The following is a 14,246-nucleotide window of genomic DNA, read 5'->3' as shown; positions in this document are numbered from 1 at the left end:
GGATGTCCTGTACATGTTACAGAGTAACACTACCTTGGTCAATCTTCAGCGTCACATGTGAATGGTAGGTCCTTCTGGCAGTAAAAGATGCCAACCTATTCAACAAAGTAGTGCTATTCCTGGCATTTACAAGAAAAAAAACCCAACACAACAGTAATACAAAGCACTACATTAATAACAACACTAGGTTTCCTCCAGTAGTTCTAGGGTATTTTAACCCTTAAAAACAGACATGAGAAGTACTGACCACTTAAGTTCTTGCATTTGTCTTTGAAGATCAGACAACAGCAAACTACAGTAAAGCACATTAACTACATTACTGGACACAGAGACTCTTAAAAAAACTGCAAAATTATGGCTCCAGCTTAAAATCTTAGTTGAAATTGTTCTCTACTGCAAGCTAAGAACATGATGCAGTTGAAATTCAGCCCATAAACAATGACTCACTTAGGTTTCTACATCCTTATAACCTCATATACCTCCCATTTTTAGGACATTACTTAGCCAGGCTTCTCATCACTTGCAACATCCAAGGATTTCTAGAAGTTCCCAGATAGAGTACAGTAAGCAGCATTCAGTAGCAGAGTCATGGTTAACATACAGAGTACTAACCAGATAAAACAAGAAAAGGATTTCACCTAGATAATAATTTTTACAACACATATATCAATCTTCAGGGGGTTTTTAAGTTTTCATCTCAATATACTCCTTTTTGTTAATCTCACATTTAATTAAAGTGACCTTTTTTTATTCTTTTTATTCTTAATATTAAAATAAATATTATTTTATCACAGCCCTAAGAGAAGTTATTTAGCTTCATGTTATCAACATCAACTTGTGCAAGAGCAACCCTTCTGATTTTTTTTTTATGAGCACCATGGAAACAGAAAAGCAACCCATAATCAAGAAGGAAACTTCAGAATTAATCATGGTAATTACAAGAAAATTAATGTCTATGGGGAGTGAAGACTATAAAAACCCAATTCCCTAACTCTTCACTAACATGATCCCAACTGTGTCCTAAGCTGAATATACTAAGAACCAAACTCACACACACTGCTCATGTAGGCAACTTCAGCTATAATATTTCACAATCCCGTTTTCTCAGGCAAGACATCTGTTAACTAAAATGTTCACACTAATTGGTCTCAGCACTGTCAGATTACAAGGAAAGCACAACTCATTACAGGCTCATCTTCTCTGCTTCTCAGATAGAGAATTTGGGTTAAAAACCTTGGGTTTGCCCCACATAAACATCCATACCCAAAGAAGTGTGCTAGCATAGAACAAAGCTAAGCACGATACACGACTCCAAGACTCATGGTTCCTTGATTTGGCCCCCTCGGAAAAGCACATATTTGTACATAATGTTCCTTAAAGACCAGCCCTCACAAGTGCTCACTGTCACTAACCTGTAGAACACAAAAATCTAGTCATTTGCTACTGGTTGAAAATACAGGCTCAGCATCTAGCCATTAATGCTTGTCTCCTGGTTAACAGATAAATTTCTATTTTGTAAGTTTTCTCTACATGTCTGTAAAGATACACACTTTATCTCGTCTGAGACAGCAATCTCACTGCTGTACATTAATCAACTTAGGTGAACGCTTCAACACTGCTGTAAAAAGATGCATCTTCGGAGTCACTTTCCCTGAAATGCACCACACATTAGGTGCCTTCCTCACCAGGCAATAGCTATACTTCACTTTCACTACCCGAGCACTGCGCACACCTCGTAGTTTACCCAACGCAGCTTCAAAGGTTACACCGAGCAGTGAAGTTACACCCGAGGCGACCTATTCGGAATAAAATCTTTCCGTCCCCCCAGGGGAGAGGAGGTACCACCTCGCAGAACACTTCCAGCCGGTCACCCCTTCCATAGCGGCTTCCCGTGGCGGTTCGAAGCGCCTCGCTGGACCACCAGCAGTCGCCCTTATGCCGCCCGGGACACGCCGGGACTCACAAGCCGAGGGCACCGCGGCACCACAACTTCTGCCCGCGCCGCCGCCTCTCCAGGCCCCGCCACGTGCGGACCCGGGGCCGCGTTTTCCCTGGAAACCGCTCTCGGTCGGCCCGCTTCCCGCCCTAGCCGGCCGGGATGCGGCGGAAAAGAGAGGGGAAGCTCCCTCCTTCCCCCCGCATCCCTCCGGCCACTCTGTCACTCGGGCAGGATGAAGGCGGGAGCCGAGGGAGGAGCCTCTCGCCGCTCAGGTGGGAAAACAAACACACAAAGGGGTCTCGCCAGGAGCCGGTGAGGGGTTTTACTCCCTGGGGTTTTTACTCCATCGGGGAAAACGGGGGTCCTGGACCATCCCTCAGGGCGGGCTCCCCGCTGCCCTTGCTCCCAGACCCGGGAGCAAACAAAAGCGGGAGCTCATAGAACAGCACCCGGGTGGAGACGGGGACCCCTGAGCCGCACAAAGAGCCGGGCCGGGATCAGGGGAGACTCCCGGGGGTCCGCCTGCACAGCGGAGCTCCCGCCTCACCTGCTTGCCCCGGTAGAAGAGCCGCTGGCGGTCGGGGCTCACGCGGAAGGTCTCCTCGATCTTCTCCCGCAGGCACTCGATCTTGGTGAGGCGGCTCAGGTCGTCGATGGTCTGGGTCTCCGTGCCGTCGATGGTGCGGACCTGGATCCACATGGTGCGCGCCCTGCCGCCCGCTCGGCCGGCCGCGGCGAAGGATGGGCAGGCGTGGGAACGGGGTCCGCTCCGCGGGTGAGCGCCCACGGAGGTGGTGGGAGGTGCCGGCGAGGGGTCCGGACGCTGGCCCGCTCTTTGTCTGGCCCGACGGGGCAGGAATTTCAAAGCCCGCGGAGCGGGCGCGACCCTCCCGCCCGCAATCCGGGCCGCCCGTACCGCTCGGCGGGGTGCGGGAGAAGGAAGGGGAGCCGAGCAATTCCCCACGGCGCTCCCTGATCCCGCCGAGGCAGGGCCGGTCCCGGCGGGCGGGCGGCGGGCAGGGCTACGGGGATGCGCCGGAAGCCATCGCCCGGCCCGGGCACTGTTTACCGGGGAGCGCCGCCGCGCTCACATGGAGGTCACGGCGCCAACGCCGATCTCGCGAGAGCGCCCGGCCGCGGCCGTGCAGACAACACGGCGGGGCGGGGGCGGGGGCGGGGGGAGCGAGGCGGGCACGCGGCACCGCCACGCCCCCCCCGCCGCGCGCCCCGGCCCCGCCCGCGCCGCCCCGCGCGCCGTGCCCGGCCGGCGCGAGGCCCGCGGGGGGAGGGGCGGGCGCGCGGCCGGCGGCGTCGCCATGGCGGCACGCGCTGGCCGTGAGGGACAGCGCCCGGAGCAACCGGGAGCAGCGCTTCCCAGGACATAAAGCTGCATGTAACCCTGCCCCAAAGATGCGGATGCGTACTGGCGGTCGATGCAAATAGCGGGCGAGACTAGAGAAGGCAAGAAGAAGCTTCGTTTATGCCCCGAATCTGGTGTGCGTTTGGCTCTCTGTGTTTTTCTGCGGTGGGTGATTCTGCAAATTGCCACCAGGCAAATCTGGAGTTAAGTAGCTGTTGTGGGCTAGCCCTGTTGGGCAGCTGCCGCCGCGCATTCCTTTGGTCACTCTGTCACAGGAAGGTGGAGAACAAAGAAAGAAGGTTGAAAGTGAGAAAATGGGCATCTAAATAGCAGCAGTCTAATTAAAATTGTTAAAATTTAGTTATAACCAAAAACTCTGCACACAAAGCAAAACGATGAAGTATTTCAGTACTTGAAATTGACAGGCACCTGTAATTTATAAATTTCTACAAAACCAGAGCTTTGTCATGTTTAAAGGTTGTTTAAGAAGACAAACGCCTTATCTCCTAATACCCTGCTCTTTCTCCTTATCCCGGCTTTCACTGCTGAGTGACATGAAGCGGTCTGGGATGTCACCAGCCTTCCCCACTGGTTCCCTTCCTGGTGAACTCCTCCAGCCTACTCACCCGCAGTGTTGTCCCAAATACAGGTTCTTCTGTCTTTTGTGTAAGAAGCTAACCTATAAGAGTTACTTGTTTATTTCATATTTGTAGGGAGGTGAGCTCACAAAATCAGCTACAGTCAGGCTGAGAATTTACACTTTCATAACACAGAAGTACAATCATACCTAATGTCTAATTACATGCCTATTTAATAGCCATTGAACTCAAAGAAAGATAATTTAGGTTAGATATATAGTAGAATTTTTTTACGGTGGGGATGATGAGACAGAAATACAGGTTGCCCGAGAAGTGGATACTTCATCCCTGGAAGTGTTCAAAGCCAGGATGGGGCATTGAAGAACTTGGGCTAGTGGAGGTGCCCTTGCCCATCACAGGGAGACTGAAACTAGATGGTTTTTAAAGTCCCTTGCAAACCAAACCATTTTATGATTCTATGATGTTTTGCCCATTTTTATGATTCTATGATCTTTTGCCCATTGTATTTTAAATTTATTGCTCATGTTCAGTGAGGCTCTTCAGCTGAAGGTGGGCAGTCTAAACTTTAGAGGTGTAGTTTTCATGCAATAATGGACTAAGTTAATCTAAATGACATGGGGTTTATCTAATTTTGCTAACTCAAGTAAAATTTATTATGTACTGTCAGACAGTTTCTTACTTATCTGTTGTTCTCAGTTATTCACTCTGCAAAATCTTTTCTTTAAATCATTCATCATTCATGATTCTCTCTTTGAGACCTAAATTTCTCAATGTGAATATGAGACCATTTGAGCCTTTGGTTTAATTAAAAAACATCTCCTCTTGTTTTTTCTCAAATTCCAAGGGATTTCCCCACATCAGAAAATCCAACTGTATCTTTTCTCTTGTAGTTATGGTAGGACCCCTCTTACTGTTCTTTGTATTAATGAAATTTAAGAATCATTTAGCACAGATACTAGCCATCGTCATTTTTGGCTATGTTCTAGAAAGTACATTTTTACATGCTTCCATATTTATATGCATACACTTAAGACACAATAAGCTATTGCTTGTAGTACCACTAGTGAAAGGATAAATAACACAATTGTTTCAGCTATCCTTTATTTGGTAACCATGCTTTTTACTATATTACATGTGAGCTGCTTAAAGAGTGTAGTAACTCATCGCCACCCCTGCTCCTGGGAGCAAAAAGGGCACTGCATTCAGGTCTGCAGGCTAAAAACAACTACTTCCAGGTCACAGTTCAGATCCATCTGGTGTATCTCTCTCCTTGGTCTAGACAGTTCCTTTTTAAATTCTTCACCAAAATCAGCTTTGATGGCATAAATGCCTGTGACATTTGCCAAGATATACAAACAAGCACTGTGGTCACATATCAAAGACCATCTGAAGGATAGAGAGCCACATGGGCTTTTGCAGAGCTGACCTCTTATTTTATATTACAGGGCACCAGGAAGCTAGTGAAGTTTTTACAGCTGTTCATGCAATTTACAAACCTTACACACCTCTCTGCTGGGAAAGATCCCTTCACTTTCATCCCTGTTGCAGTTTCTTTAATTCTCAGTTTAGCTGGAGAGTTTGACAGAGAAGAACTCTCTGAAACTCAATATAAGCATATGTAGGGTTCTGAACCCAGGAAGAAATAACCCTATGCACCATTGCAAGCTGCGGGCTGACCTTCTGGAAAGTATTTCTGAGAAGGAGCTGGGGATTCTGCTCAGTTTTTACCAAAAATTTGTAAAAATAAAAACTCTTTAATACCATTGTAGCATTTAGAAACAGGCATTCTTTATTCAGCCAGATGTTGTGTCCTCTGAAATTTTGTGCCAGCTGAGTACAGAAAAAGCTCCTGTTTTGCATAATATTCATTGATTTTCCCATAATAAATGTAAATATGATAATAATTTCCCTAAAATTCTAAATGTATGTTCCCTCCCCTTTGCACTTGTGTTCTTCTGTCCTGGGGGTCTCTTTGGTGGTCTCTGATGGTCACTGACCCCAGAGTCGTACCTGGCCACCTGGTGAGCTGTTGAAAAGTTGGCACAACTGGGCTAGTTGCTTTCCAGTTCTTTCTACAGGATAAGTATTGTGCAGTTCCACAGGCCAGTGGTTTTTGAAGAATAAGCATTGTATTAACCCACCAGGTACAAACGATTTTTCATTGGGCAACTTTCCCACCCTTTGAGGCTGGTGAAGCTTGTCTTCTCTTTGAGCCTTCACAAGCCCCACCATGCTTTTTTACTAACATATAAGGTCCTTATATTGCATTAGAAATCATGTTTTTTCAGCAGCTTAAAGCAAGCATCATAATCACAATTACTAATACGATCATAATTATACTTTGCAAAAGGAAGGCCCACCAACCAGACAGAGAAAATCCAAGTTGTTTAAATAGGTTATTTGACCTGTTCTTATCCTACCCTTAACTCTCTTCGAGATGTAGCAATATTAGCCGCACTAGCTGATCATCCAGTTAAACAGTCACATTTGGAATGTGCACACAACTATTGTTTAAATTCAAACAAGCACATAATTCATGTAACAGCAATAAATCTAAAGCCAATCTGTTTTGTATGGTTGTTTTAGCTGTGGCTTGCAACTGTTCATTTATTTCAACAAAGCCCAAGTAAGTTGCATTTGCTAAAGTTTCCATTTACAGAGTCGAATTATGGCTAGTCTATTATGTATGGCTAGTATGGCTAGTCTATTCCTAAAGGTAGATAATTGAGGAGTAAGAATCTGAAGTCCATCTCACTATAGTCTGCATACTGGGATGTTTCCAAGTTTCATCATGTTTAACTTCTCCCTATAGCTAGGTTCCTGGTGGTCACTACTTCACAAGGGACAGAACATTAGTACTCCTAATGCCCACTGTTCTCTTTATTCTCCTGATGGTTAATGTGCGGTCCAAATTCCATTGCTTTCTACCTATGTTGTGGGTCCCAATGATTTTACAATGTCCTCCTCTCAGTCTATATCTCTCAAGGTCTTATTATCTGTTAGGCGAGACCAGGTGTCGTTAAGAAAGGGAGAATAATTTCTACAAACACATCCCAGCCTTACAACCTGGGCAACAGACATGAGCTGCTCTACCTTAGGATTCCTACTGATGCAAGCAGATATTGAGGCAATTCCACTTTTCCTTTCTATTTTTTCTATTTCCCAAAGTGTTTCCTGATGTTTTAGTTCCATTATCTTATACTTAAATTGTGTACCTGCCCACATGAGGTTACCAATCAGCTGCTGGGATTTTTCATAACTTTTAATGATAGGGCTAACTGCCCATCCTGATTACTATAATTTGGTTTTTGTTCCAGGCCTTTCAGCTTTCTGCTAGGTATTTTTCAGCTACCTCTTTGGCTGTTTTGTCAGCTAATTGATTCTCTGTATTAACTGGGGAGTTTCCAAACTGGTTGATTGTGGGAATACAGCCAGCTGGGATAAATAGTGGCTTTGCCTCAGTAGCATATACAGGAGGCACCAACCTGAGGACATGGGAAGAAGGATATTAAAATGGAAACATCTATTCAGGTCATGACAAGAAGAGCGTGGTCATGAGAGTCAGTAATGGAACTATTCTATATTAAGTCACTTTTCCTGTTCTTGTTCTCATTTGGTTTGGAACTTGTTACATATAAGGACATGTTCTGAGTTTGCATTCATGATTGGACCCTTATCCTCAGAATATCCCTATATCTTGTTATGTTCACCTCTCTCCCCATCTTGGATCTTGCTTCTCAGACTGTGTGGTTTCTGCATTTATTATTTTGCTATTAAAGATCTTTATTTTTGGGCAAGTTCATCGCAGCCATTCTTGTATTTTATGCCACGCTCCCCCCGGCTGAGCTGGACTAGGGTTTGCAGCAAGACAGAATGCGACAGTTGATGGGCTTCACAAGTGCGTTACAGCCACTTCTTTTGGCTTTTCCACGCTCTGTAGTAATTAACTTATTTCATTTTTATACTTCATAGGCAATCCTTGTAGCAATCCACCTTCCTTTCAAATGTCTTCATGGGCATGTGTTATCCCAAAACTGGTTTTAAATCAGTTCATATGTTCACCCTTTGCCAGAGCTACATGTAAAGCCATTAATTCTGCTTTTTGTGCTGTAAAGCCTGGACTTCTACTACCTGAGTCAAAGTTACCACTGCATACCCAGGTGAACGTCTTGAATTTCATACGATGCTGTTCCCACCAGTGTATAACTCCAGTTCCGGGTCCTGGATAGGATTACAATTGAGGTCCAGTCTTAGGTTCAATATTTCCCTGCTCCAGTAAGGCAACTTGGTATTTTAGCATCCTGCTAAGAAGACGCATAGATCTTGTACAGTTCTTGGCTCCAGAGTCTGACAAATGGCTTCCTTTTGGCTGCTTCCCAAGCCTTTTTGGCTGCTTTTTCGTTGCAACATAACAAAACCAAGTTATATTACTGCTTCACTTTTTTCCTATTTGTGCCATTTTCTTTGATATCCTGTATCCAGATTGTGTAAGAAATTTAACAGACTTGTAGTAGCACTGAGACACTTCCTTCATTGGTTGCTGGCAGAATATAATCTCTATGTTGTAGTAAAATTCTGCTCAGATTTTCCTTTTCCAGCTTTCCACTTTCTTTTGCCAGCTGATTGCCAGACATACTGGGGCTGTTTTGAAGCCCTGGGATAGCAGAGTCCATGTTAGCTGAACCTTCCACCCGGGGTTTGGATTTTCCCATTCAAAATCAAACAACTCTCCAGCTGTGATCATCCAGGCATCTCAGTTACCCATACCAATGAGGTTACAACACTCTCTATTTCCTCTGGGATTTCTTCTGACTCATTGCATTCCTGTAGCATAAAAATCTTTGTCTCAATGGCTTTTCATTCAGGTATTTGAATCTGTATTTCCTCATCCAGGAAAGTTATTTGATTATTCAATTTTCCCAAAAAATCTCTCCTCAACAAGGGAATTTGGCATTCAGGCTTATACAAAAATTGATGTGTCCCCCACTATTTTCTTAATTTAAATGGAAACTGTTGTAGAAAACAAAGCCTGTTCTCTTTCTCCACACCCACAACACTTAGTGGTTCCAAGCTAAGTTTTCCTTTGCATGTATTCAGTACCAATTAAGGTGCTTTTATATAAATTTTTTAAAATCACCTGTTCATTGCCCAGGAATAATATAACCAGGGCCTCAGCTGAGGATGATTCCCCTGGTCTCCTTCAGGGGAATTCTTCATTTATGGTTATGAGCTTGGTGATTTGAAGAGCTAGGTTTAGGTTTTCTGTGTGATTTTCCCTGGCCTGGGAGCACTCCCTTTTCCAGTGTCTCCTTTTTTTGCGGACTGCCAAAGTGTACTTCAGCCACCAATTATTACAATGCTCAACCAATTTCTTCCAAGTGACCAGGGATTTTGGGCCAATGTCTTGTGAAAAATAAGCATTGTATAACCCACTATGTGCAAATGATTTTTTATCTGTCAATACAACAACCTGTCCACAAGCCAGGAGTTCCTGAGTTTCTGTCCGTGAGCCAGCAGTGTGTCCTTGTGGCTAAGAAAGACAATGCTATCCTGGGGTGCATTAGGATGAGCATTGCCAGCAGGTTGAGGGAGGTGATCCTGATTCTCCTGCCCTGACAAACCTGCATCTGGATTGCTGTGTGCAGTTCTGAGCTACTCAGTGCAGGAGAGATGTGGGGCTCCTGGAGCAGGTCCAGTGAAGGATGACTAAGATGATTAAGGGACTGCTGCAACTCTTTTATGATGAAAGATTGAAAGAGCTGGGTGTATTTAGCCTGGAAAAGAGACAACTGAGAGGAGACATCACCAGTGCCTGTAAGTATCTGAAGGGGAGGTGCCAAGAAGATGGAGACAGGCTCTTCTCAGTGATGCCAAAGAATAGGACAAGGGATAATGTGCAGGAGCTGATGCACAGAAAATTCCATCTGAATATGAGCAAGATCTTCTGTACTGTGTGATTGACCACTCACTACAGAAGATTGCCAATAAAGGTTTTGGAGTCTTCCTCACTGGCAATATTCAAGATATATCTAGACACATTCCTGTGCCAGGTGCTCTAGGATAGTCTACTTCAACAGGGAGGTTAGACCAGATGTCCCAGTGTGTTCCCTTCCAATCTGACCCATTCTCTGAGTCTGTAAAGGGCTCAAAGCCTTCATGTGCTTCCAGTTTGATTGGGCATTGTTGTATTGTCACCAGATCTGCTCTTGGTTTGCATTCTACTTTTAAGTGGAGTCATGGTATTTACTTTAGCTGGTTTATTTGAATCTCATAAAAGAGGGATTACTTGTCTCCTGGGTGTCATTCTCAGGTTCTTCTGAAGTCTGAGTCATTAGTAAACAGGTTCAAGCCTTCCATGACTTTTCTTGTGGATTGTATAGGTATAGAAAGTTTCCAAAAAAAAAAAAAAAAAAAAAAAAAAAAAAAAGAGTCATTTGAGCATTTAACTTGTATTAATAAATTTCATTCTAATAAGGGGATATTCTACCATATCTAGAAACTAATTTGTCAGTTTAGTATCTCCAATTGTACATTTTATGAGTTGTAAAAATGGCTGCAAAGCTCTTTTCTTCTTCTTCATTGTCCCAGCAACTGGTATTTTAACTTTGCTTAGCAGACCCTTATAGATAGTCATTACTACACATGAGAGCCCTCTACAAATAAAATATCTCTTGTTTAATTCCCTGGTTTTACCAGAACTAGGGCATCTGCTGGAGATGCCTTGATATTTTCTCCTGGTCATCTTTACTCTTTGCCAAAAAATCATCCAATATCACAATAGTTACATATTCTAATTAACCCATCCTGCCTATAAATAATGGAAGGATTTATGATAAAGGCAAGGCAGAAGCCTTTTTCAGACCCCTGCCTAATTGCTCCTGTTTCACCTTTTCTAACACCATTCTCTTTTCTTCCACAGTAAGAAGGTATTCAATATAGTTAACATATCCCCTCTATTGGAGTTATAAGTCATCACCATAATTTCCAAAAACTTCCTTCAAGATTCCCTTGGTAGGAACCAATGATCTTTTGCAGTTCAACAAATCTGAAATATTAAAAGGGATGCATGTAAAAGGCTGGCAGACCCTCTGCTTCCATTGCTTAGTTGAAAGGTGACTTTTTCACTGGCTGCAAGTGAGTCTGTCCTGAGTCTGGCCCACAATAGGACTAAAATCCTCACTACCTCTCATATGCTTTTTATTTTGATATATATCCTTTTTATCCATCCCTGCCCCAATGTTCTATGTGGTGAAAAGGAGGAAATTAATGCTTACATGTTTCAGTTTCTCCCCTCCGCAACATACTTGCTGGTTATCCTCCTCAATGGCACCCATATATATCATCCCATTTTACACTTTCCAGAATATAACCCTGATGGCTACAGGAAGGAAAAAAAGAGCAAATTATTTAAAGAGCAATCATGTCCTCTTTGGTCAATGGTGATGCTGATGAGAAAATTAGGTAATGCTAAAGGGCAAACTAAGTGAGTAGCATAGGATGTAGGAGGGATGGGGGTGACAGTAGCTCAAAAATTATTAGAATCATTACATCAAGGAAAGCAGCAGTGAAGAATAAGAAAGTAAAACATGGGTGAAGTAAGAAAAGTGCTAAGATCTAATGGGAGGCAAACTCAATAAATTAGTGACAAAAAAGCATAGAGCTGAATAGAAAATTTTGATATGGTATTTTATGAGCTAAGACAAAGCTAGTTTTCTTAGAAAAATATAGAACAAGAGTGAAATAAAATGAAACAAATAAATCAAGAATTACACAATGATATAATTTTGTTTTAAAATTGAGTTCTTTTATGATGGAGTATTCAAAAGAAAACCATGATGCTTTTGTTTGTTTGTTTGTTTTTTGAGATAAAATAGTCAAAAGTTTAAAAAGATGGGATGAAAAGTGGGAACTGTTAGAATGAGATCTTTGCATATGTAGGAATTTTCATAGTTTTCCATGGGTAGGTTGCTCTATCATGAAAATAAAGATAAGCAGTCACCTGAGATTATGTTTGTACTGGTATTTGAAATGCTGCCTGAATTCTTGAAAATACTGTAGATCATTTTGCAACGTTTATCTTTGCCGGTAGGAGACCTCTGTAATGACATTAATGTGCATAAAGTAATGATGAGAGCAGAAGAAGCGAGCAATTAACTTGACAAAGAGACAAATGGGCAGGACATGTGAGAAGGGAGTGGAAGAACAGAAGCATCATACTAAGCGAATAAAGTAGAAAGAAACCACTGGAAGAGGAAAATATAAGCCACAGTTTTAAGAAGGAGCTATGCAAGGGGAGCAGTCAGCCAAGGAGGAAAAGAAGGGAAATCTTATTTTTCTGGACAGTCTTGTAATGACTTGTAGGCAAAGTAATAACCTGTGTGGATATTTCACTATTATCAGATGTACTCATGTGTCTTCTGGGAAAGAGGAAGAGAAGAAGGAAATGGAAATTATTCTTCTACGGAGCTTAGTATAAATGTGTCACTTAACTCCCATGAAGTCAATGTGACTATTTCAGCATGGAAAGAAGAGAGAAAATCAGGATGGCGGACTTCATTAACCTAATTTAAACTTCATGGAAAGAACAAAAGCAAATGAAATATAGTTGTTACAAATAATGCACAGTGCATAAGCATGGTATCCTATATGTAGAGTTGACTGTGCTTTCCATTGGGGAAATTATGAAATACAGAAAAGTTGTGACAGTAAGAGCTCATAACATAAATATTTCTATTTGATTGTAATGGGAACAGAACTGCTAACATCTCTGACTCATTAAACATGATAGCTGTAGCAATGTTTCTTCTGCCAGAAGGGTTGAGGCGAAAATTGTTAGCACAAGTGTGGGCTCTGTGACAGCTGGAATGAGTTTACACTAAGCAGTCTTAAGAGTTAAAGGCAACAGAGCAGTGAGTGTTTTGCCTTGATTAGTACTAATAAAAGTTCTTTTTATTTACATTGAGAAGAGTCTCTGTGCTGAGGACCATTGTATCTGCTCATGGATTTGAGTACTTAAAGCTCAGGGAAGTAAAATAAGTCTTAATTTACTTTCTACAATCTGCTTTTATATATTTGCATAACATTTTTTCTGTGAGAAAGGTAAAGAGAAGTAAGAAGACTACATCAGTCTAATAAGTCCCTTCCAGACCTGATTCAGAAGTTCATGTTTCTTTACATATCTCTGCTGTTTCTAGCAAACTTGCTTTAAGAATTTAACTCTGTATATACTTTTGTCTGTTAAAAACTTATTAATTGCTGATAGTGAAGTTGTCGACCTTAATTATTTTAGATGTCACTAATCTTTGCATTGAAAACTAACACTTCATGCAATGATAGTCTTGTCTCTGTATATGATTGGGCACATTTTTCTTGGTTTGGATTGCTCTAGTCAGTTTGGTATCAGTATGGTATATTGCAGCATATAGGAATCTTTCATTTTGTAATGGAAATGTAGTGCTTTTATGAAGAATTATGGGTTTTAATTGTGTTTCAATTTTGAGATTATGAAATGGCTGAAAGGTTACATCTTTTTCCAAGTTTTTGTTTATTAATTCTGTGATGTTTTCATCACATCTAATCATATTGCATTTTTTACGTTCATCCTTCTAAAAAGATGCTAAAGAGCAAAACAATTCTGTTGACTATAGTGTTCATAGTTACATAGTTTACAGTTTTAATATAAATAAATATTTTATGTGTATCATAAAACCAGTCTTCTCAGGCAAAGCAGATGAATGTTAAAGTATTTACTAACTGCCTGAGAAATTTAGATGGCAAGTAGTGCTATTAACACTTAGTTGGTCAACTGGGGGTTAGAGGTATTAGGGATGAACACACAACTCATTATGTAAGCATAGAAGTTAGAAAATTGAGAGTAAAACTGGTTAGTATTGCTCACACTTTGTTATGTGAAAGGAAGGGGGCATATCTACTCTATGTGTTTTTGTCCATTCTTTCTCTGACTCAGAAATGGTAGTCTCTGTAAGTCTGAGCCTCTGTTATTCTGGAAATTACATTAAAGGATTACATATATGAGGCCATTTAGAGCTTTCCAAAGTACCATTGTCTTTTATGCATGTGAGTGTTTCTGTGAAAAACACAGAATGGTGTAAGCACCATTCTTAACATAGAATGTTAAGTCTCACCAGTCTTAACATAGATTTGTATTCAGTCCTCAAAATTTGTCTTAATTATGAGTACAAACCAATTCCCTTTAAAAGTCTCCAGATAGTTTGGATCCTTACTACCCAAGATACCACCATTTCTTTACTAAGTTGTCTTGGGATGATTTTATGATGCTACTTTATGCCCTAATCATCTGTGTTATGCCCAGGAATGGCTGCTCCAG

General features: G+C 42.0%; 1 protein-coding gene across 4 annotated transcripts in view; it reads right to left on the bottom strand.

The window, feature by feature from the left end:
- The window catches only part of UHRF2 (ubiquitin like with PHD and ring finger domains 2), a 77,597-nt gene extending 74,952 nt beyond the window's left edge, over window positions 1–2,645 (bottom strand). For all 4 annotated transcript variants that reach the window (XM_030258937.4, XM_030258938.4, XM_030258939.4 and 1 more), the window contains exon 1: window positions 2,487–2,645. In XM_030258937.4, coding sequence (XP_030114797.1) covers window positions 2,487–2,639 — 153 coding nt within the window. In that variant the 5' untranslated portion in view covers window positions 2,640–2,645. The remainder of the gene's footprint in view (window positions 1–2,486) is intronic.
- Between the last annotated feature and the right edge of the window lie 11,601 nt (window positions 2,646–14,246).

Source organism: Taeniopygia guttata, chromosome Z (genome assembly GCF_048771995.1).
Source record: "Taeniopygia guttata chromosome Z, bTaeGut7.mat, whole genome shotgun sequence".
In the NCBI taxonomy this organism is placed as follows: Eukaryota; Metazoa; Chordata; class Aves; order Passeriformes; family Estrildidae; genus Taeniopygia; species Taeniopygia guttata.
The sequence above is the reverse complement of the archived record's forward strand: the minus strand, read 5'-3'. Positions and strand labels throughout refer to the sequence as shown.